This window comes from Oncorhynchus masou, chromosome 31, assembly GCF_036934945.1.
Source record: "Oncorhynchus masou masou isolate Uvic2021 chromosome 31, UVic_Omas_1.1, whole genome shotgun sequence".
Classification (NCBI taxonomy): domain Eukaryota; kingdom Metazoa; phylum Chordata; class Actinopteri; order Salmoniformes; family Salmonidae; genus Oncorhynchus; species Oncorhynchus masou.
The window spans coordinates 36,838,726-36,862,461 of record NC_088242.1 but is presented as its reverse complement, the minus strand read 5'-3'; the positions used below and the strand labels follow the sequence as shown (position 1 = coordinate 36,862,461).

Here is a 23,736-nt window from a genome sequence, read left to right as displayed (position 1 = left end):
GTGGCTCATAACAAGCTGGGTATCAATGTGGCTTACCTGCTCTTAGACAGCGTGAGTATTGGAGAGACCGAGGGGGGCAGTACCCAAAGGCATAGATAGGCTACCACACTAAAGGCTATGTGGGAACATAGGTAGTGCTTAGTGTGGTATACACTTGCTGTATTACTCTGTAAGGATATCTTTTACTTTACATTAGAAAGTTGAAAAAGACACCAGCAACTCATGATGCCTAAGTAGTAGGGAATGTTTTAGGTGATAAGCTATACAGTCTCAGCATACATGTAGACTATGGCGGAATCTCAAACCGAACACTTGGACCCTAAGCCCTTTATTGAGTGGACACTTGCTGATGTCTGCAAGTGTTTTGACCAAAATGAGCATTGAGACGATGGCCTCTCGACAGTTTGTTGTAGACTGCCTGCTGCTTCCCTGACAAACACAGTGATGGAATTTAGCTAAGGATTTGGGGCACTGCACTGATAAGAAGAGTTTAGCTTATAATAGTTTGACAGCTGCTGATGAAGTTGTAGACGTTCTCTAGCAGTCTGTCCGTAGGCTAATTCAGCATGTTTCCAAAGCACCAATCGCTACATTGTAACATTGTGGTACATCTGAGCACACAGCACAGCAGTGCAGAACATGCAGTTGCTACTTCATTAAAACTTGTTCATTGTGATATTTACTGTTACTACAGTAGCTAAGCTAATTAACGTTAGCTAGCTAGCTTATTGAAGGAACATTGCATTTGGCGTTCCACTAACTGGTTAGCTTCTCTTTTGTTTCATATGAAGTGGCTGAGACGTAATAGCCCGGCGTCCCATTGTGGCATAGCCACTAGCCTCCGAGTAAAAACAAATAGCAAAACCATCCGCAGTGGAAGAACAGCCCGAATGCGCACCTCAACAGAATTCCCAACCAACGCGGCTCCAGTACATGTCCTCTGTTCATTTGAATGTGTTGAGAGTTGGAGAAATTGTTTGAGCTATGCTGAGAATTTGAAAAGTATGAAAGCCAATGGTAGCCAATATTCTAGAACACTGCTACACATACACATTTTTATGATAGACGCTTTAGAGCTAGCTTGCAAGCTAATGTAATGGACATGTTTTTGTGTACATTATCAAACGAGAGAAATACCGCTCCTTCAAGCACTAAACTCCTTAGCTAGAGGTAAAATTGTGCGAATAAGTCCTCCTTTGCAAAACTAACACAATAATTACATATTTCTTGATTTATGTTGATTTATTCAGAAATGTTTTTGAGAGCAAAGTGTTGTTGTGTTGTTGGTACATTATGTAACATGCTGAGATTCATGGGAAGAAGCTGCCAAGGGCACCGAGTTGGCACAGGATGCCCACTCAATAAATAAGCTTTTGAAGGGCACAGTCAAACTTGGCGCATATCAAGTAATCGAGTGCTCGAAGTGCTCAAAGTGCTTGGTTTGAGATTTACTACTTTGCATACCAATACTGAACCAATACACAGAGAACATAATTGGAGATATTCATGTAGCTCAAGCAGAAGAGACAGAAAGAAGACAAGAAAAATGGATATCTGCTGGGATCATTATTCTCTTTTTTATTTCTTAAGTAGTCTGAGCATTGGTTATTGATAATGCTGTCATATAAGCTGTCGTATTTAAACCAGTGTAAATTATCATAGAATGACGGAGTTATTTATGAAGTACTGCTGTTGAGTCTAGTGCCGGTGTGTGTGAGTGTTAGGCTCACTCAGTGCAGCACAGCTCTGCACAGGTTGTGGTGTTGGTTGTTGATTGACAGACAAGAGGTGGGGATTATATTCTCTCTATAGCCCTTTAAAGGGGTAGGCTGGGAATAAACCATTTGTGATCACTACACAGCACTCTTGACACTCTTTCCACTTCCCACTTTCTCTTTCTCTCCTCTCTCACTTTTTTACACGACCTTCTAACATAACCTTCTCTCTATGTCATCTCTTTGCCCCTTTCACATTCTCCCTCTCTCCCTCTCTTTCCTCTCGGCCTCCCTCTCATTAACTGTCTACTTTGTTCGACCGATCCTATCCTATCAAGGCCACATTTAAAACCTAGGCTTTAGTTTTTCTCTTTTCGACAGGGCTAACATCATCATTGCTGTTTGTCTGCAATTAGATATATTAATTTTATTTTCCAGTCTTCTCCTGATCAGAAAGCATTAGGAAGGCAGCTTGAAAAGACCAGAATATGTCACTTTAATATAGATAAGATGAGAGCTACGAGTCTAAGGAACAAGAAGTTACTCTGTTTGCTAAAGTAATTAGTTATTTAGGGTTTTTGTATTGACATATGCACACACACACACACACACACCCACAACACACGCGAACACACACAAGCATGTGCACACACGCGTAACTTTCAGCACCTTCAAACCCAACGCAATCAGAGACAGAGGGTGTTATGACTTCTCCCTCTCTGCTCATCCTCCTCTGCCTCCTCTGCCTCTCTCCACATTTCCTAGCTTGATTCTATTCTCTGTATCAGGCACAGACTGAAATGTTTGATGTAACTTTGACTAAGAATCCTGAAAAGTCATTGGAAGGTATAAGTCTCCTTGGACGCTCCCGTTGCGTTTGGCGGGTGGATTAAAGCAGAGGTTCCAAATCTTCTCTGTGTTGTTGCCCACTTAAAGCCATCTCAATGTTTTTGTGAGCTACCAAATAGACAAAAAGCATGCGTCTGCCCAGCAAACCAAAATTGGTTCTGTGAAAGTTTGCGGAACATTCGTTTGGTCTCAGCAAATGTTCTCATAACGCAAAAACTGTCCGGTCGTGCTGATGATTATATAATGTTTGTATAAAGCATCTCCCTGATCTTGCAAGAATGTTCCTAGATCAGATTTAAACGGTTCATTAAAGATTCCCGGAATGTTTCATTAGGTTGTGGGAACAGTCTGGTGTGAACATTGCTCCCAAAACACAAAAACTGTCCATTTGTACGGATGATTTTACAATGTTTCTTTGAGGGTTACAAGAACATTCCCAGAACACATTTGATCTGGTCTTTAACCCTTTGACACTTAGGAGCACATGGTGTGATCATTCTAGAGTGGTCCTTGCAACGTACCCTCAATCCGGTGTGATTAATGTTTAAAACACTTCATTAGAACGTCTTGTTACGATTGACACAATAGTCAGCGTTTGAGCTGGCCGCACTATTTTTCACAGATACATTTTTCACAAACACATTCTTTACAACTTTGTCCTCAATGTAATCAGTAAGCAGTTTATTTTTGGATGCAATGTTCAGACATTGACAGAAGTCTCATACAAATTGGAAAATGTAGGCTACATTAGTCCTAGCGCTAACTGAGGAAATAGTGAGCTAACACAAGCGGACATATTTATCTCTCGGCTCACAGAATCCATAATATGAATTAGCTAATAGCAATTGTTATTTACAGTTCATCACATCACAGGTGTGCACACCAGTGATCTAAATAATTGAGTAAAATGCTTGGGTAGAGTTTTTGCCCACTGCCATGTTAGTTTTTCTGCATCAACCAAAGATAAGAGGTGACAAGATGAGTTGGGTCGGTTTGCAGTATGTATGTTGAAGGGGGTGTGTTGTCTACCATCATTCACTTCCCATCATTCACTTCCTGAGGATTACTTGAAAGACGAGTGAACCTCCCTATCACCTTGTTTTGTTATAACATATTTGTTCTGACAGACACCCAGAATGCATTGTATGATGTCAACAAACATGGATCCACACATTGCTGGCAATTAGCCTAGCATTAGCTCATCATAATCAGTACAACCAAAAAAATAGTATTTTACGCACATTATGTGTCCATTACAATCTATGCAAGAGTCGGAATGCATGATTTGTCACTTGAAAACATGAATTAAACACTCAATTATTATCATACAAACCATTAAAAAAATATATGTTTTACCCCCTTTTTGTGGTATCCAATTGTTAGTAATTAGTATTAGTTGTCTCATCGCTACAACTCCGGTACGGGCTCGGGAGAGACGAAGGTCGAAAGCCATGCGTCCTCCGAAACACAACCCAACCAAGCCGCACTGCTTCTTAACACAGTGCGCCTCCAACCTGGAAGCCAGCCTCACCAATGTGTCAGATGAAACAAAGCCGCACTGCTTCTTAACACAGTGCGCCTCCAACCTGGAAGCCAGCCTCACCAATGTGTCAGAGGAAACACCGTGCACCTGGCCACCTTGGTTAGTGCGCACTGCGCCCGGTCTTCCACAGGAGTCGCTGGTGCACGAAGAGACAAGGATATCCCTACCGGCCAAACCCTCCCTAACCCAGATGACGCTAGGCCAATTGTGCGTTGCCCCACGACCGCCCGGTCGCGGCCGGCTGCAACAGAGCCTGGGCGCAGCTAGGCCTACGATGCAGTGCCCCACACCCGGGAGGCCCCTCACACAAACCATTTTCTGATAGTAATTTATTGTGCCAGGGTACTCATGATTTGTCACAGCAGATTGTGTATTTACATTTCTACCATTGTGGCTCAATGGAGTATGCCTATAACAGCTCTCTCTAGTGGTCCTGACAGGGACAACAGTTGTTGACAACTGTAGCATTGTAGCTAAGCCTAACCCCAATAAAATAATTTATATGTTTAAAGATAATGATTAAATAATTCCACTCTGAAACCATAGAATTGTATGAAATGTATTAGAATCACAAAACTATAATCTGATGATGTGTGTAGTTTTAGTCAGAATTAGAACAAGGACCTTTTGTTCCTTGTTAGTATGTAAGCAGGGTGCAAGTGGGAAACAAATGATAAGAGGAGCTATCGACAGACAAGTTGTGTTCCTTACAGGACATTCTGTCTCCACCTGTGGAGGGGAGAAACTGTTAGGCTTGCAGAAAATTATGAAACATGTTGCAGATTAGACAATGTATCTGTGTAGTGGAAAAACACTGACTGTCTGCGCAAGGTGTAGTTTAAGATTTGAACTTGTTTGTGTGTGTTATAAAGACTGTGTTTGCATTCTTGACTTTAGAACGTTCTCTGAATAAACTGTACTAACATTTTGCATAAGCTGAGTCTTTGCCTAATTATTATTAAACCCATGATCTTACAAACCTCGAGGATTGGTCAAAGCTATTGATTGTTAGTTATTATCATTGGGATTGAAAATTCCCGTGATAAATTCACCTAACCTGGTGTATTAGTTCTCCTAACCTGCCACGTTAATTATCCTAACGTGCCATGAGTCTTAGTAACAGTGAGGAGCTGTCCCTCATCAATGTGGCCATTGCGAACCGTGAATCTGAGGACCCATTTCACCCCCTAGCCCTGCTGTTGGCTTTGATGCATGCCAGTCTGGACTGCAAAGCCCCTTGCCATCTACATCTGAGGCAGAGTGCTTCAAGCCGTTTCTGACAAAGGAGCTGGTGAGAGACATAGTGGAGGAGACCAATCGCTATGCCTTGGAGCTACAGGAGAAGAGAGAGCCAGGAGTGAGGGGGAAGATTGCTAAATATGTGACCACATTTCCCACAATTACTGAAATTAATGCCTTCCTGGTGACAGTCTTTCTCATGGGAATAGTAAAGAAGAACAACGTAAGTGGGAGGCAGGTAGTCTAGTGGTTAAGAGCATTGGGCCAATAAACAAAAGGTTGCTGGTTTAAATATCCAATTCAACTAGGTGAAAACTCTGTCAATGTACCCTTGTGCAAGGCATTTAACCCTAATTTCACTTGTAAGTTACTCTGGATAAGAGTGTCTGCTAAATGACAAAAAACTAAATGGAATACCGGAGCACAGATCCTGTTTGCAATTCCCTTCTTTGCCACGCTCTTTTCCCAACGCCTCTTCCTAGTTCTGCTGTGATGCCTGCATTTCGTCAACAATGCTACCGCCAACCTAAATGACCCCTTACACAAAACAAGACCATTTCTACCAGCCTGACATCAGCATTCGGTCTGGTCTTTGTGCCATACAAGGACCTATGCATTGACGAGTCCCTGATTTTATGGAAGGGCAGGCTGGCGTTCCATCAACACATTCCCTCCAAAAGGCACAGGTTTGGGGTCAAGTTCTTTGTTATGTGCGACATAAATGACCGGTACATTATAATCTACACAGGGTCCACCACTGACAACCAACATTATGAAGGGCTTGGGGTGTCCGGGACCATGGTGATGACCATGCAGGCTCCTCATTTCAAGAAAGGTCACACTTTGTACAGTGGTTCCTCAATTAAAAGTTTTGAGATTATGCGGCGGGACATTGAAGTAATTTGTGGTTGAGCACGTACCCTGCGTGACTGCTTCATTGCTACAGACCACCGCAAGGGGGATTTAGAGCTCTGATATCCTTTTGGGTACAGTGTAAAGTGTTGGTCCCAAGGCACTAATGTGTCTCTACCTGAATGAATGCTGTCAATGAATGTTCAATATAAACCAAATTAGAAACAGATAATTGTGCATGCATGACTTCGCCATTGAATTTGAATTAACTGAATGATGAGGATAAAGAAGAAGAGGGTGATTGAATTTAGAACAATAGTGTAAGAATTGCTATTCCTCTGTCCACACACAAAAAAATACACTTATGTTTTTGTTTCTACTTCATCCGAAGAAGCTGTAACTGGACTGTAGCATATTACTTATTAAAACTGTTGTTACCCCAAGGTTTTTATTCTAAGTGAAACAAAAATGTTCAGTTATATTCCATGATTTTCTTAAAATATGTGTGTTGACTGAATATAAGCAGCCAGTCTGCTAAATAAACACGTTGATGGCGCAGTCTTTTGGCCTCGACTACTAGGCACAGATAAAATACAACTCAAAGTTTTTCACATATTTTCAAGACCTGAGCTATTTAATTGATTTGTTTTATTTATTACATTTACGTGTGGAATCTTGCCGAATAGATAACAACAATAGAAAGGAGTATCTGGTAGAGCATGGAGTGAAAGTGCGCTGTACTGTAAGTACTAGGGATGAAGCGGTACACATTATGGTATTTAAACATTTGGTACGCCCCCTACGGTTCAATACGCACACGTGAACCGCGGAATTACGGTATGCCTGTCATTTCCCTATCATTTCCAAAATGTTATTATTGCGCTGCAGACTACATGCACCGCGTTGTACATCCAGATCCAGAGAACCAAACGCACAGCTTGTGGCCGTTAGGGGGCTCCTGAGGGCTGACAAACTTTACCACACAGCAATGTCTCAAAATGTTGCAACCGCAGTGACCGCAACCCACTCCCCCTTAAACAACCAATGAACGATTTGCAATGACATCTCAATAGGAAACCTCCCTAAAGGGGCCCCATGAAGAGGGGAAACTAAAAACAAATATTCTCTCAGCTCCAAAGTGACAAGACAGAGAAGCAAATTTGAAGAGCCACCGAATACGATTACGAGGGTAAGACCGTAAACAAACAAAGTATAGTCTGCAAGCATTGCTTTGCCACAGTCGGCTACTCGAGTGGAAACACTTTTAACATGATGTGGCATTTGTCACCATCACCTGACCGTATCCCTTGCAGGTGGAGCTGGAGCAAGGAGAGAAAACTCGTTAGCGAAAACACAACAATCTCTCGCTGCTGCCTTCCAACAACAATTTGCGACAAGTTCAGCAAAAACATAAAGAAATAACGAAAGCAGTGGGAGTATTCATAGCCAAAGATTTGCAGCCCAATTCGGTGGTTACGGACTCGGGATTTCGTCACCTGATAAATGTTTTAACCTCCTTACAATGACCCCGCCCGCACACATTTCTGCAGCAAAGTAATTACCAAACTCTATGAAACGGAGAGAAATTGAAAACGAATTGACTCAGACACCCTATCGAGCTCTCTCTACTGATAGTTGGACCTCCAGAGCAACTCAAAGCTACCTCACTGTGACGGTTCACTATGTACTGGATTGGGAGGTGAAGAGCTTCAGGTTGTCAAAGCTAAGAAGCACTTTCAATTTTTATGTTTTTCTCCCCTTGATTTCATACAGTAGAGACAGAAACCAGGACTAGTCAGTTATGCTGCCATTTTTCTGAATGGAAAGTTTTGTCTATAGGCAAAATAAAGAGTTAATTGTTTAAATATAAAGATACTGAAACCATTACTGCCGTACCATTACTGTGGCCCACAAACCATGCCACATACCGAACCGTGTGCCTACTGTGCCATTGCATCCCTAGTAAGTATGCTACAATGCTGTGGGCCAGGTGGAACTGGTTGAGCAGCCTTTCCCATATAAGGAGTAATTTTGCTCAATTGTGTACATCATAGACAACTCCAAGTGCCCGCAGAGATTGTGAAATACAGTATGAACACGAGACTCACATGTTGCGGTTCATTTATTGTTTCATTATTTGTAATGCGATGCTACTGGCGGCAGAGAAGTCAGGCACAGGAGAGTGGAACCTGATTTACAACGGTTGTGTTTAATAACCATAAACCCCCGTCAACAGAACAATACAATAACTGGGTCAAACAAAACCTGGTAAATACCAGCATACCGTGCACAAGCACTACAACAAACAATTACGGACAAGGACATGGGGGGAGAACAGAGGGTTAGATACACAACATGTAATTGATGGAATTTGAACCAGGTGTGATGAAAGACAAGACAAAACCAATGGAAAATGAAAAGTGGATCGGCGATGGCTAGAAGGTCGGCGACTTCGACCACCGAATGCCGCCCGAACAAGGAGAGGGACTAACTAAAGTCGTGACTTTATTCAAGAATCCCTTTGTTATTTTGTTTTCGTTTTATAAATAAAAGGCTTGAACGAATGAATGCTATATATTGAACTGGCAATTGAAAGAACTCTTTGGAGATTATGTGGCAATTATCAGATCAAATGTGAGGACACAACAGTTTACCTGATACAAGACTAAAGTTAGAAATGTATCAATATCAGAGACCTGATTTGCCATAATGGAAAATGCATGAACCCCCTACAAATATGTACATTTATTATAATCCACATAATAATCAATTAAACCGTATAATAGGTAATGATTTATATACAGTACAAGTCAAAAGTTTGGACCCACCTACTCCTTCAAGGGTTTTTCTTTATTTTTACTATTTTCTATGTTCTAGAATAATAGTGAAGACATCAGAAGTATAATATAACAAATATGGAATCAACAAAAAAGTGTTAAACAAATCAAATCAAAATATATGCTATAATTTCAATTCTTCAAAGTAGCCACCCTTTGCCTTGATGACAGCTTTATACACTCTTGGCATTCTCTCAACCAGCTTCACCTGGAATACTTTTCCAAAAGTCTTGAAGGAGTTCCCACATATGCTGAGCCCTTGTTGGCTGCTTTTCCTTAACTCTGCGGTCCAACTCATCCCAACCATGTCAATTGGGTTGAGGTCGGGTGATTTTAGAAGCCAGGTCATCTGATTCCACATTCCATCACCCTACTTCTTGATCAAATAGCCCTTACACAGCCTGAAGGTGTGTTGGGTCATTGTCCTGTTGAAAAACAAATGATAGGATGGTGTATCGCTGCAGAATGCTGTGGTAGCCATGCTGGTTAAATTAGCCTTGAATTCTAAATAAATAACAGACAGTGTCACCAGCAAAGCACCCCCACACTATCACACCTCCTCCTCCATGCTTCACAGTGGGAACCACACATGTGGAGATCATCCGTTCACCTACTCTGCATCTCACAAAGACACGGCGGTTGTAATCAAAAATCTCAAATTTGGACTCATCAGACCAAAGGACAGATTTCCAGCGGCTTAATATCCATTGCTCGTGTTTCTTGGCCCAAGCAAGTCTCTTCTTATTATTGGTGTCCTTTAGTAGTGGTTTCCTTGCAGCAATTCAATCACAATGGGCATGCGATCATGCGATCTCCTCTGAACAGTTGATGTTGAGATGAGTCTGTTACTTTTATTTGGGCTGCAATCTGAGGTGGAACCCTAGGGGCAGTATTTCATTTTTGGATAAAAAAACGTTCCCATTTTAAACAAGATATTTTGTCACGAAAAGATGCTCGACTATGCATATAATTGACAGCTTTGGAAAGAAAACACTCTGACGTTTCCAAAACTGCAAAGATATTATCTGTGAGTGCCACAGAACTGATGTTACAGGCGAAACCAAGATGAAACTTCAAACAGGAAATGAGCAAAATGTTTGAGGCGCTGTTTTCCAATGTCTTCTTATATGGCTGTGAATGCGCCCTGAACGAGCCTACACTTTCTGCCGTTTCCCCAAGGTGTCTACAGCATTGTGACGTATTTGTAGGCATATTTGTAGGCATATCATTGGAAGATTGACCATAACAGACCACATTTACCAGGTGTCCGCCCGGTGTCCTGCGTCGAAATTGGTGCGTAATCTTCAGCTGCAAGTATTCTTCCATGTGATTTCAGAGGAGAAAGCAGACTTCCACGAACGATATATTAGCGAAGAGATATGTGAAAAACACCTTGAGGATTGATTCTAAACAACATTTGCCATGTTTCAGTCGATATTATGGAGTTAATTTGGAAAAAAGTTTGGCGTTTTGATGACTGAATTTTCAGGTTTTTTTGGTAGCCAAACGTGATGTACAAAACGGAGCGATTTCTCCTACACAAAGAATCTTTCAGGAAAAACTGAACATTTGCTATCTAACTGAGAGTCTCCTCATTGAAAACATCCGAAGTTCTTCAAAGGTAAATGATTTTATTTGAATGCTTTTCTTGTTTTTGTGAAAATGTTGCCCGCTAAATGCTACGCTAAATGCTACGCTAGCTATCAATACTCTTACACAAATGCTTGTTTTGCTATGGTTGAAAAGCATATTTTGAAAATCTGAGATGACAGTGTTGTTAAGAAAAGGCTAAGCTTGAGAGCTAGCATATTTATTTCATTTTATTAGCGATTTTCATGAATAGTTAACGTAGCGTTATGGTAATGAGCTTGAGGCTGTATTCACGACGGGATGGGTACTATCAAGAGGTTTACTCTGCAGCAAAGTCTTCCTTTACTGGGCGGTCCTCATCATAGCACTTGATGGTTTTTGCGACTTTTGATAACGTTTTTGAAAACTTTCAAAGTTCTTGAAATGTTCCGGATTGACTGACCTTCATGTCTTAGAGTAATGATGGACTGTCTTTTCTCTTTATTTGAGCTGTTCTTGCCATAATATGGACTTGGTCTTTTACCAAATAGGGCTATCTTCTGTATACCACCTCTACCTTGTCACAACACAACTGATTGGCTCAAACACATTAAGAAGGAAATAAATTCCACAAATTAACTTTTAAACAGGCATACTTTTTAATACCTGAAATGCATTCCAGGTGACTATCTCATGAAGCTGGTTGAGAGAGTTCCAAGCGTGTGCAAAGCTGTCATCAAGGCAAAGGGTGGCTACTTTGAAGAATCTCACATATAAAATATGTATGTGTTCCCTATGTGTTATTTCCTAGTCTTAATATCTTCAATATTATTTTACAATGTAGAAAATAAAGACATTTGTAGGTGTGTCCAAGCTTTTGACTGGTACTGTATTTCCAAAAGAAAGAAAGATATTTATATTTTCGCTAATAAAATAATGATACAAAAGACTCTTTCAAAATGCAGATGGTTATTTCAACTCAACATCTCAGCTACATTTTAGTTGCACTTCCCCCTAGCTCCACGACCACAGGTAAAACCTTGCTCAGATGGTCAATGTATTTGTTGCATTGTTGTATCGTCAGTTTCTCAAGCCAAAACCTCTTGATGGCCTTCACCAGTTAATCTTCGTAAATTCAGGGCTTTGTCCGATTGTCCTTTCGTAAATTCAGAGTGGATTGCTCTCAGAGTAGTGTTGATCTGAGCGTTCTGACATCACAACGGCAGTCAAGTACCTAAGCTACCTGGCTAACGTTGGTGAGCTTGCTTACTACTTCCAAACACTCTGACCATTTTACTCCTTCTAACAGAGCAGGTTAGGCTGTTTTCATGGTAACCAGAGTGTTGGTGACTGTAACTTTGCCGCTGGCAACAATTTAACAATGCTTTACTGACAGCGGACACATTCAATGGGTGTTGAGCGTTCATAAATGCATCAGTTATTTTGCACTCTGGCACACATAGATAAGAGTGCTCTGAAAAAGGAGTACAGTAGATGGCTAGAGAGAATTAACCAGCTATGCCCATTGAGAATGCACAACGACTATACCACTGAGCTAAGCTAAGAATGACATATAGTTAATATACTGACAAGGGCGATGTATTTGTAGCCAACTAACATTAGGTAGCTAGCTAACATACCGGTACATACTGCTGTAATGATATGCTGTGATTCATAAGGATAGCGTAGCTAACAAATTGCCAGCTAACGTACCTTATTTGAAAAGCCATTACTTTATTACATTGCTCAATATTTTCCCAATATTTGTCATAATTAGTTACAGCACTGAAATTGTATTCGCTCTCATCGGACTTCGGCTGCGGATTTTCCGCCATTTTCTGGAAATCTGAAAATGTTGTGGAGACACGCCCATTTTTGGAAGATTTGTATTATGGGCCCTACAAGCACGGAAATAGTGTGCACTGCTTGTATTTTGGCGAATTTAAGACGAGATCTTTTGGCATACTTTCAAAGTTCTTGAAATATTCTGGATTGACTGACCTTCATGTCTTAAATGAGTGCTAGTTTGAGCTGTTCTTGCCACAATATGGACTTGGTCTATTACCAAATAGGGCTGAATACCACCCCATACCCCTCTTCTGTATACCACTCTACCTTGTCACAACACAACGGATTAGCTCAAACGCATTAATAAGGAAATAAATTCCACAAATGAACTTTTAACATCGCACACCTGTTAAATTAAATGTATTCCAGTTGACTTCCTCATGAAGCTGATTGAGAGAATACCAAGAGTGTGCAAAGCTGTCATCAAGGCAAAGGGTGGCTACTTTAAAGAATAGCAATATATAAAATATGTTCTGATTTGTTTAACACTTTTTTGGTTACTACATGATTCCATATTTGTTAATTTGTAGTTTTGATGTCTTCACTATTATTCTACAATGTAGAAAATAGTAAATATTAAGAAACACCCTGGAATGAGTAGGTGTGTCCAAACTTGACTGGTACTGTATATAAAGTGCATCCAGAAAGTATTCAGACCCCTTGACTTTCCATGTTTGTTTATTTTAATGTCTTTCCTTCTTAATGCGTTTGAGCCAATCAGTTGTGTTGTGACAAGGTGTGTGTATGTGTGTGAGTATGTGTGTGTGTGTGTGTGTGTGTGTGGGGGGGGAGTATACAGATAATAGCCTTATTTGGTAAAAGACCAGAACAGCTCAAATAAGCAAAGAGAAATGACAGTCCATCATTACTTTAAGCCATGAAGGTCAGTCAACTGAAAAACAGCTTCTATCTCAAGGCCATCAGACTGTTAAACAGCCACCACTAACATTGAGTGGCTGCTGCCAACACATTGACTCAACTCCAGCCCCTTTAATGATGGGAAATTATGTAAAATATATCACTAGCCACTTTAAACAATGCTACCTAATATAATGTTTACATACCCTACATTATTCATCTCATATGTATACGTATATACTGTACTCTATATCATCTACCGCATCTTTATGTAATACATGTATCACTAGCCACTTTGTTTACATACTCATCTCATATGTATATACTGTACTCAATACCATCTACTGTATCTTGCCTATGCTGCTCTGTACCATCACTCATTCACATATCTTTATGTACATATTCTTTATCCCCTTACACTTGTGTGTATAAGACAGGAGTTTGTTCTGTTAGGTGACCTAAACTGGGATATGCTTAACACCCCGGCAGTCCTACAATCTAAGCTAGATGCCCTCAATCTCACACAAATCATCAAGGAACCCACCAGGTACAACCCTAACTCTGTAAGCAAGGGCACCCTCATAGACGTCATCCTGACCAACTGGCCCTCCAAATACACCTCCGCTGTTTTCAATCAGGATCTCAGCGACCACTGCCTCATTGCCTGTATCCGCTATGGAGCCACAGTCAAACGACCACCCCTCATCACTGTCAAACGCTCCCTAAAACACTTATGTGAGCAGGCCTTTCTAATCGACCTGGCCCGGGTACCCTGGAAGGACATTGACCTCATCCCGTCAGTTGAGGATGCCTGGTCATTCTTTAAGAGTAACTTCCTCACCATTTTAGATAAACATGCTCCGTTCAAAAAATGCAGAACTAAGAACAGATATAGCCCTTGGTTCACTCCAGACCTGACTGCCCTAGACCAGCAAAAAAACATCCTGTGGCGGACTGCAATAGCATCGAACAGTCCCCACGATATGCAACTGTTCAGGGAAGTCCGGAACCAATACACGCAGTCAGTCAGGAAGGCTAAGGCCAGCTTCTTCAGGCAGAAGTTTGCATCCTGTAGCTCCAACTCCAAAATGTTCTGGGACACTGTGAAGTCCATGGAGAACAAGAGCACCTCCTCCCAGCTGCCCACTGCACTGAGGCTAGGAAACACGGTCACCACCGACAAATCCATGATTATTGAAAACTTCAACAAGCATTTCTCAACGGCTGGCCATGCCTTCCGCCTGGCTACTCCAACCTCGACCAACAGCTCCGGCCCCCCCGCAGCTCCTCGCCCAAGCCTCTCCAGGTTCTCCTTTACCCAAATCCAGTTAGCAGATGTTCTGAAAGAGCTGCAAAACCTGTACCCGTATAAATCAGCTGGGCTTGACAATCTGGACCCTCTATTTCTGAAACTATCCGCCGCCATTGTCGCAACCCCTATTACCAGCCTGTTCAACCTCTCTTTCATATCGTCTGAGATCCCCAAGGATTGGAAAGCTGCCGCAGTCATCCCCCTCTTCAAAGGGGGAGACACCCTGGACCCAAACTGTCACAGACCTATATCCATTCTGCCTTGCCTATCTAAGGTCTTCGAAAGCCAAGTCAACAAACAGGTCACTGACCATCTCGAATCCCACCGTACCTTCTCCGCTATGCAATCTGGTTTCCGAGCCGGTCACGGGTGCACCTCAGCCACACTCAAGGTACTAAACGACATCATAACCGCCATCGATAAAAGACAGTACTGTGCAGCCGTCTTCATCGACCTTGCCAAGGCTTTCGACTCTGTCAATCACCATATTCTTATCGGCAGACTCAGTAGCCTCGGTTTTTCGGATGACAGCCTTGCCTGGTTCACCAATTACTTTGCAGACAGAGTTCAGTGTGTCAAATTGGAGGGCATGCTGTCCGGTCCTCTGGCAGTCTCTATGGGGGTGCCACAGGGTTCATTCTCGGGCCGACTCTTTTCTCTGTATATATCAATGATGTTGCTCTTGCTGCGGGCGATTCCCTGATCCACCTCTACGCAGACGACACCATTCTATATACTTTCGGCCCGTCATTGGACACTGTGCTATCTAACCTCCAAACGAGCTTCAATGCCATACAACACTCCTTCCGTGGCCTCCAACTGCTCTTAAACGCTAGTAAAACCAAATGCATGCTTTTCAACCGATCGCTGCCTGCACCCGCTTGCCCGACTAGCATCACCACACTGGATGGTTCCGACCTTGAATATGTGGACACCTATAAGTACCTAGGTGTCTGGCTAGACTGCAAACTCTCCTTCCAGACCCATATCAAACATCTCCAATCGAAAATCAAATCAAGAGTCGGCTTTCTATTCCGTAACAAAGCCTCCTTCACTCACGCTGCCAAGCTTACCCTAGTAAAACTGACTATCCTACCGATCCTCGACTTCGGCGATGTCATCTACAAAATTGCTTCCAACACTCTTCTCAGCAAACTGGATGCAGTTTATCGCAGTGCCATCCGTTTTGTCACTAAAGCACCTTATACTACCCACCACTGCGACTTGTATGCTCTAGTCGGCTGGCCCTCGCTACATATTCGTCGCAAGACCCACTGGCTCCAGGTCGTCTACAAGGCCATGCTAGGTAAAGCTCCGCCTTATCTCAGTTCACTGGTCACGATGGCAACACCCATCCGTAGCACGCGCTCCAGCAGGTGTATCTCACTGATCATCCCTAAAGCCAACACCTCATTTGGCCGCCTTTCGTTCCAGTACTCTGCTGCCTGTGACTGGAACGAATTGCAAAAATCGCTGAAGTTGGAGACCTTTATCTCCCTCACCAACTTCAAACATCAGCTATCTGAGCAGCTAACCGATCGCTGCAGTTGTACATAATCTATTGGTAAATAGCCCACCCATTTCCACCTACCTCATCCCCACAGTTTTTATTTATTTACTTTTCTGCTCTTTTGCACACCAATATCTCTACCTGTACATGACCATTTATCAATCCAGTGTTAATCTGCAATATTGTAATTATTCGCCTACCTCATGCCTTTTGCACACATTGTATATAGACTCCCCTTTTTTTCTACTGTGTTATTGACTTGTTAATTGTTTACTCCATGTGTAACTCTGTGTTGTCTGTTCACACTGCTATGCTTTATCTTGGCCATGTCGCAGTTGTAAATGAGAACTTGTTCTCAACTAGCCTACCTGGTTAAATAAAGGTGAAATAAATAAAAAAATAGTTTTGGAATTGTTAGTTAGATTACTTGTTGGTTATTACTGCATTGTCAGAACTAGAAGCACAAGCATTTCGCTACACTCGCATTAACATCTGCTAACCATGTGTATGTGACAAATAAAATCGGATTTGATTTGATTCAATATGGAAAATGTCAAGAACTTTGAAAGCTTCTTCAAGTGCAGTTGCAAAAACCATGAAGTGCTATGATGAAACTGGCTCTCATGAGGACCGCCACAGGAATGGAACACCCGGAGTTACCCCTGCTGCAGAGGATAAGTTCATTAGGTTTACCAGCCTCAGAAATTGCAGGCCAAATAAATGCTTCACAAAGTTCAAGAAACAGAAACATCTCAACTGTTCAGAGGAGACTGCATGAATCAGACCTTCATAGTCGAATTGCTGCAAAGAAACCACTACTAAAGGACACTGAAAATAGTAGAAATAAAGTAAAACCCTTGAATGAGTATATGTTCTAAAACTTGTGACCAGTAGTGTATATATTTCTTATATATCTCAGACACAATCTTCCTTTAGATTAAATTGTTATCTGTTTTTTCATGTATAAATCTGTTATTTATGGATTTCTATGGGCTAATAGAAGTAAGGCCAAATTCAATGTTTCATCAAATAATAATTAGAATATTTTTTTTTCAAAAAGGGTTCCTAAAATTCTAAATCAAATAGGTAAATAATCCTTGTTGTGAACATCTTAAAACAATTCTGTATATTAGCTTAGTATGAAAAAAAAATACCAAATTGATATCAAAAACATTATTTAAATCTTTTTAAGATTTTAATGTCTTAATGTTCGATAAAACCCTAACAATAACTTAATAGGAATCTTAGCTAATATTCTGGGAAGTCAAGCAACCTTCCCACTAGCCATGATTGACTGAGATAATGAGTGGGCTGGACATGCCGAGAGAGGAGTTCGGATTGGTCTGCCATATAGAAGGCTTCTGCCTATTTGAGCTCATCAGTCTGTGTTGGTAATCCTGTCAAATGCAGCTTTAAAAAAATGTATTGTGGAGCTGCATAAGTGTTCTTCTCCACTTTCTGGAAGATCAAGTTTTGAAATCAGTGCAATTAGAGTATGATAGCTAAAGAGATGGAGAAAACACCTGTCTCCGGATTACATCTTCAAACTAAGGGCAACCGTGGTATTTCATTCCTGACATGCATGATGATGTATACAGGTAAGATAGTCTAGTGTTAGCTAGCTACATTTTCAGATATTACACATTTCTAATTTTGACAAAAAGTGGTTTCAATTCAAGCTAAAGTGTACTGTTAGCTAGCTAGCTAACATTAGCTGGCTGGCTCCCTAGCTGACGTTATTATTGGTTCCCCAGTGCCATTTGCTTTTCTAGTTAAAGCCTAATTTTAGCTAGCTAACATTGAACCTGGTTGGTTACTTCCCAGCACTGTGGCACTGTTGGCACTTAGGTTCATTGTTAATTAACTAGCTGTGTACGTGACGTGTGTACAATGCCCGTTGAATATGGCTGGTGTCAGTAAACGTCTGCAAAAAAACGTAATGAAATTGTTGCCAGCAAAGCTGTTTAGGTCGTTTTCATGTTGTCTAGATTTAAACAAATCATCGGCCAGAGCGTCAAGTGTGCTCTCCGAGAGCGAAGCGAGATGGGTGGGGCTAAAGCTTAAGAGGGTGTGAACGATGCTGAATGGGTGTAGACAAAGAAGAGCTCTTCACGAGATACCAAAAAATTCAAAGACCATTTTCTCAAATGTGAGTTCACGAGTTGATCAACTTTCAAAGCAGAATTACTTTCCCAGTGTTCCTCAAATGCAGTGTATGATATACCATTTTATAGCTCTGAGTCTCTTTTATCCAATGTAAAAAACACAATTTCAAATTTTGCTACATAAGACCAAATCAGTCACGTATGTATAGCATGTGTTAGAGGTACTGTGTGGCCTAATCCCTCTACTCACCTGCCTACAGCACATATTCCAGCACCTGGTACATTCTCTCTCTAAAGCATCTTTGATCTATTATTCTGGTTTGTCTGACACATCAGCATTTTTCTTCCTGGGGGAAGAAGCCTAGATTCAATTTTATTTTGCTTTTGGCAAATACGTTGTTGTTTTTTTTGTATCAGACTTGTACAGTACTCATACAAAAAAACATTTGCATTTGAATTGTCTATGCTTATTCATACTTCTCTTCCATTATACTCTGCTCTCCCCAGAACTATGCTCTGCTCTCCCCAGCTTTGAGCCTCTGCGTTCAGCTGGGGTTTTTGGAGATTCACCACCTCCATTCAGTTGATACAATGGGCCTGATTGCAGCTGCAGTCGCAGCCGTGTTCACCGGGTCCACTGGGCTGATGGAGAACCGGTCCTGACCGGAGAGAACGAGAGAGAGGGGGAGAGATAGTTCACCCCTACAGTACTCAACTTCACTGTGCTTTTTGGCTGATTGTCAAGATAATGTGCCTATACTGTATCTCTCTCTCTCTCTCTCTCTCTCTCTCTCTCTCTCTCTCTCTCTCTCTCTCTCTCTCTCTCTCTCTCTCTCTCTCTCTCTCTCTCTCTCTCTCTCTCTCTCTCTCTCTCTCTCTCTCTCTCTCTCTCTCTCTCTCTCTCTCTCTCTCTCTCTCTCTCTCTCTCTCTCTCTCTCTGTTGTGCTCTCTATTACTGACACACCCAAGCGCACTCACACACAGTTGTTTCCCAGAACTATAGAACTATCTTTCACATTGTCTACAGTTGAATTACTGAAAAATGTGTAGTCAAGATCACATTGATTCCTGGTGCCTTGCAGATTTCACCAGCATATCACTTCTGATGTTCTTTTTACCAACCAAGAGCCCTCGTTTTCAGTGGACTAATCTCGGTTAACTCAGAACTAAAGTCTTGCGTAGTTGGTCAGCTGCTCGATTATGTTCTGGGTCCATACGTGTTAAGAGAAGGGATCAAGAGAAGCTAGAACAAAGAGTGAAACCGGAACGAGGAGCTCCACCCTCTGTCTTTGCAAGTTACTGGCCGAACTTCCCCGCCCCTTCAGAAATTCGAAAGATGTTAACACCTGCGAAATCGTAGTTTGTCCAAATAACCAGTGATGAAAAAACCCAAACACCGGAACTACTGTTGCTCGTTATCTTACATTCCTTCCTGACAGATTTTACGGTACCAGTTCTGTTTTCAAAGATCTGTTCACGAGAGTTTATCACTCTTCAGTCCATACCACCATTGATTGAGCATTGAGGAGATTTTAGTGCTTTCCAATTTATTTACTACCCATAACATATTCATGCACTATACATAAAGCGTACAGTATATCAGTTGGATATGTGATGTCTCAGGTAGAACTCCTTTCTCATACAGCATATAGTATACACACAGTGCAACAATAGCAACTAACCGGGATAATTTAGCGAAATTATGTATTTAGATATTTGTTTCCTTACCTTGAAATCGTTCTATGGACAGGGAGAAACTGCCACTTTAAACTTTGCTTTAGATAAACTGGCCACTAAATAAATCATATGGATATTTCAAATGTCGGGGAACTATCCCTTTAAGCTTTGGTGTGTCAGTTGTAATTGAAATTCGGCAGTCCTACTTTAACAGTATCCAGCTTATGGTAGGATGGCTGTTTTCAGGGCAGTACTGTATCAGAAGTGGGTCTAATTGAAGAGGGCTTTGGGTGGTAATATATGTGCAGCTTGTTTAATATCATTTAGTGGTACCAGAACAAATCGAGAACCCAGGTGTTTAGAATAAGGAATTCAATTGTAACAGGGATAAGCATTTTTATATACATGCTTGTTATAACATTTCTGCGTGCACATGTCTGGCTCCAGCTGAGAGAGAGGAGGAGCTGGCCTTCTCCATCCATTCTTGGTCTCCTTATCACAGTGATAGGACAGTGACTATCAAGGAGCAAGATGAAAGTCAAACAGACTTTGAAATCGATTTTTTGTTTGATTTTAGTTTGTTACTTTCTGTTAATTAAAGTTGCACGCGCACATGGACACGGCCACACATACACACACTTAGCTGACATACTACGATAGCTTTGGGCACAATCTCTAAACACATGCAGTTTAGCAACCCTCCCTCCCTGCACTGAGCACTCTGCCGCAGCTCTACAGTCAGGCCTAATGGACGGGAATTACCATACTGACAATATGTCTCATTATTTTGTGGGTTAATGGAAAACACTAATGTAGGCCAGAACTCTGTCATTAAATAAGCAGAGACAGAGAGAAACTGCTATCATTAGCAGGAGTTTACACATGGAGCTCTGCTCTAACAGCCAGGGAAGGACGTAGCACAGCAGGACAAATGGCTAGCTCATGTGTTCACTCTTTTCTCTCCTCTTCTTTTCTCTTCTCTTGTCATCTTATCTCCTCTCCCTTTCCTCTCCTCTCCCTTTCCTCTCCTCTCCCTCTCCTATCTCTCAATTAGGGTTCTATTCAGCCTCCTGCCATCAAAGTCAATTACAGGAACAATGTGCCAGTACGTGTCCCATGAGCTTCTGCTCTCAGGTGTACCTGAGACTCCCAATCAGATTGTAGGAAGACCAGGAGCGTTTAGTCCTGAGGAACAAGAGATGAGTGGAGCTGCTTAGAGGAGAGAGACAGAGTAGGAGAGAGCAAGAGTAAATAGAGAGAGAGAGAGAGAGCACAAGAGGGAGTAAATAGATATAGAGACAAAGAAAGCAAGAGAGAGGAGATGGAGTGGACCATCCTAATGCATAGATAATGAAATGATGGAGAGGGAGGGGTGTGAGCAGAGGGACTCATAGAAAGAGTAATGACAGTGTGTTTGGCTGGTTCCTTCATGAAATCTATCATGGTTCCCCAGAGACACTAACTTCTATTTAACCAGAAGATCGAACAAGGAAGCCAGGGATCACTAACCTGTAATTAAAATAAGACAGATTGCGGGAGAGAACAAAGGAAGATGGAAGTAGTGCACTACTCAAACTGAGAACAGGGGTGACAACAAAGTGTTCTTTGTTTTGGGGTTCTGTGGATGTTGCATTGAAGCTCAGTACTGTTTGTCTGCTCATTAAAACTCTATTTTTTTCTGTTTCTTTGTGTTATTGATTCCCCTGAGATTCCAGGTGATGAACACCATCTAACAATACAGTATGTTTCATTAGCATTGACAGGAATGGGTTGTACTCCACGCTCTTCTATCATTTCCATCTTCCAACTTCTTGTACTTCCTTGACTGATCGTTGTTCATCTTCCTTTTCAACGTCTTGTCTTGCGTGGTTCCTTAGATTCTCTTCCACCAGGTTCACTTTCCCATTCTCAGGTCCTAACCTTTTTATTTGTATCCCTTTCTCCTTCCTCCCTCCCTCCCTCCCTCTCCTGCTTGCTCTCTCTCTTTCTTGCTCTCTCTGCCCACTCTCTCTCTCCATCTCTCCTTCCCTCTCTCCAGGCATGGCTGACAGAGATCCATGAGTATGCTCAGCAGGACGTGGTGCTAATGCTGCTGGGCAACAAGGTCAGTCCTCCCACTGGAAGTACAGATTTATGGATGGATAATCATTGCATTACTATGAATTGAGAGAAAGAAAGAGGTAGATAGAGAAGGATGGATGGATGATGAGTGCATGACTATGAATTGAGAGAAAGAAAGAGGTAGATAGAGAAGGATGGATGGATGATGAGTGCATTACTCTGAATTCAGAGAAAGAAAGAGGTAGATAGGGAGGATGGATGGATGATGAGTGCATTACTATGAATTGAGAGAGGCAGAACGAAAGAAAGAAAGAGAGATGAAAGAGAGAATAGATGAAAGAAGATAATGTTTTCAGGAGCCTTTTGTGATCTCTTAAAGGCTGATGTGGCACACGAGAGAGTGGTGAAGAGAGAGGAGGGAGAGAAACTGGCCAAGGTGAGCTGTTATTTAACAAATAAATACACAAACTCAAAATCACACACATAGTGTTGACCCTTTTGATGTCCAGGTTTCCATCTATTTTAGTCCGCACAGACACATGAATCCCCACTAAAACAGTCCGGGTGTGTCTTCATCTCTCTCATTAGGTATTCATAAGAGCACCTTCTGCCTTTATTGCTTGGAGTCTCTGAAGTGAGTTTGCTAACTCAATTGTCAACATCAGTCCGCTCTGATGAGTTCCCAGGCTTGAAACATTAAATGACTGGTACATGGTTGTAAGGGAGATGGACGTCCGATGCCCTTGTTGTTGTCAGGCGGTGTAATAATAACGATATACAAAATTCCAGACAAAACTCCTATATTTCTCTCACACACACACACACACGCACACCAGGTACCGTGTACACTAAAACTTAGAGGACTCTCGCTCTCCACTGTGCAGGTGTTTGGGGTGCCCTTCATGGAAACCAGTGCTAAGTCTGGCCTGAATGTGGAGCTGGCATTCACTGCTGTGGCCAAGTGAGTAGGATGTTTACCAGTGCTGCGTTCCTTAGAGATGACATGTCAATCATTGCCTTTCTTGTTTTGTCATGCATGCGATTAGGAAGTAAATTCACAAAATCAAGATCCCCTACGCAGTAAATATGCTATGTGAGATTTAATCTTTCGATGTCTCCGGCCTCTTGTCTTTCTCTCAGAGAGCTGAAGCACAGGTCGACGAAGGAGCCTGATGATCCAAAGTTTCAGCTTCAGGATTATGTCAACAAGGAGATGAAAAGCGCTGGCTGCTGCCACTCATAAACCTGTCTTCTCTATGTGTGTGTGTGTGTGTGTGTGTGTGTGTGTGTGTGTGTGTGTGTGGGGGGGGGTGTTGTTATCTGGTGTGTGTGTGTCTACCAGTATGTCTTCTGACTTGTGTTTCTGTGTCATTTTCCTCATGCATGTTGATGCAAGTGCACTGTATTTATAAATATGTGTATGTGTGATACATTTAGGTTTTAACAGTGGTGGGCGTGTATGTATGTTTTATGAGTGAATTCATTTTGCATTGTCTTCTGCCCCCTACTGTATGATAAAAGGGTGACACAAGTTCAGTGCATAGATACTGTAAGAATCACAGTCTGTCGGTCAATCATTTTTGTGAAACTCCTTCAGTAAAGAGCACTAAGCAAAGTAGACATCAAACATCAACTTATCAAAGTACACCCACTATATTAAGGTTATCGGCAGAGTACCTCTACATCAACTTAGACCTCCTCAGATTATTTCTCTTCCTGGTGATATTTTGTGTTCTCATCAGGGCCTAGGACACAATGTCG

General features: G+C 41.8%; 1 protein-coding gene across 1 annotated transcript in view; it reads left to right on the top strand.

The window, feature by feature from the left end:
• Positions 1-23,261, top strand: part of LOC135525181 (ras-related protein Rab-26-like) — a 106,775-nt gene extending 83,514 nt beyond the window's left edge. Inside the window, exons 6-9 of the mRNA XM_064952916.1 lie at positions 21,953-22,018; positions 22,355-22,411; positions 22,860-22,936; positions 23,116-23,261. Coding sequence (XP_064808988.1) covers positions 21,953-22,018; positions 22,355-22,411; positions 22,860-22,936; positions 23,116-23,218 — 303 coding nt within the window. The 3' untranslated portion in view covers positions 23,219-23,261. The remainder of the gene's footprint in view (positions 1-21,952; positions 22,019-22,354; positions 22,412-22,859; positions 22,937-23,115) is intronic.
• Positions 23,262-23,736: the final 475 nt, after the last annotated feature.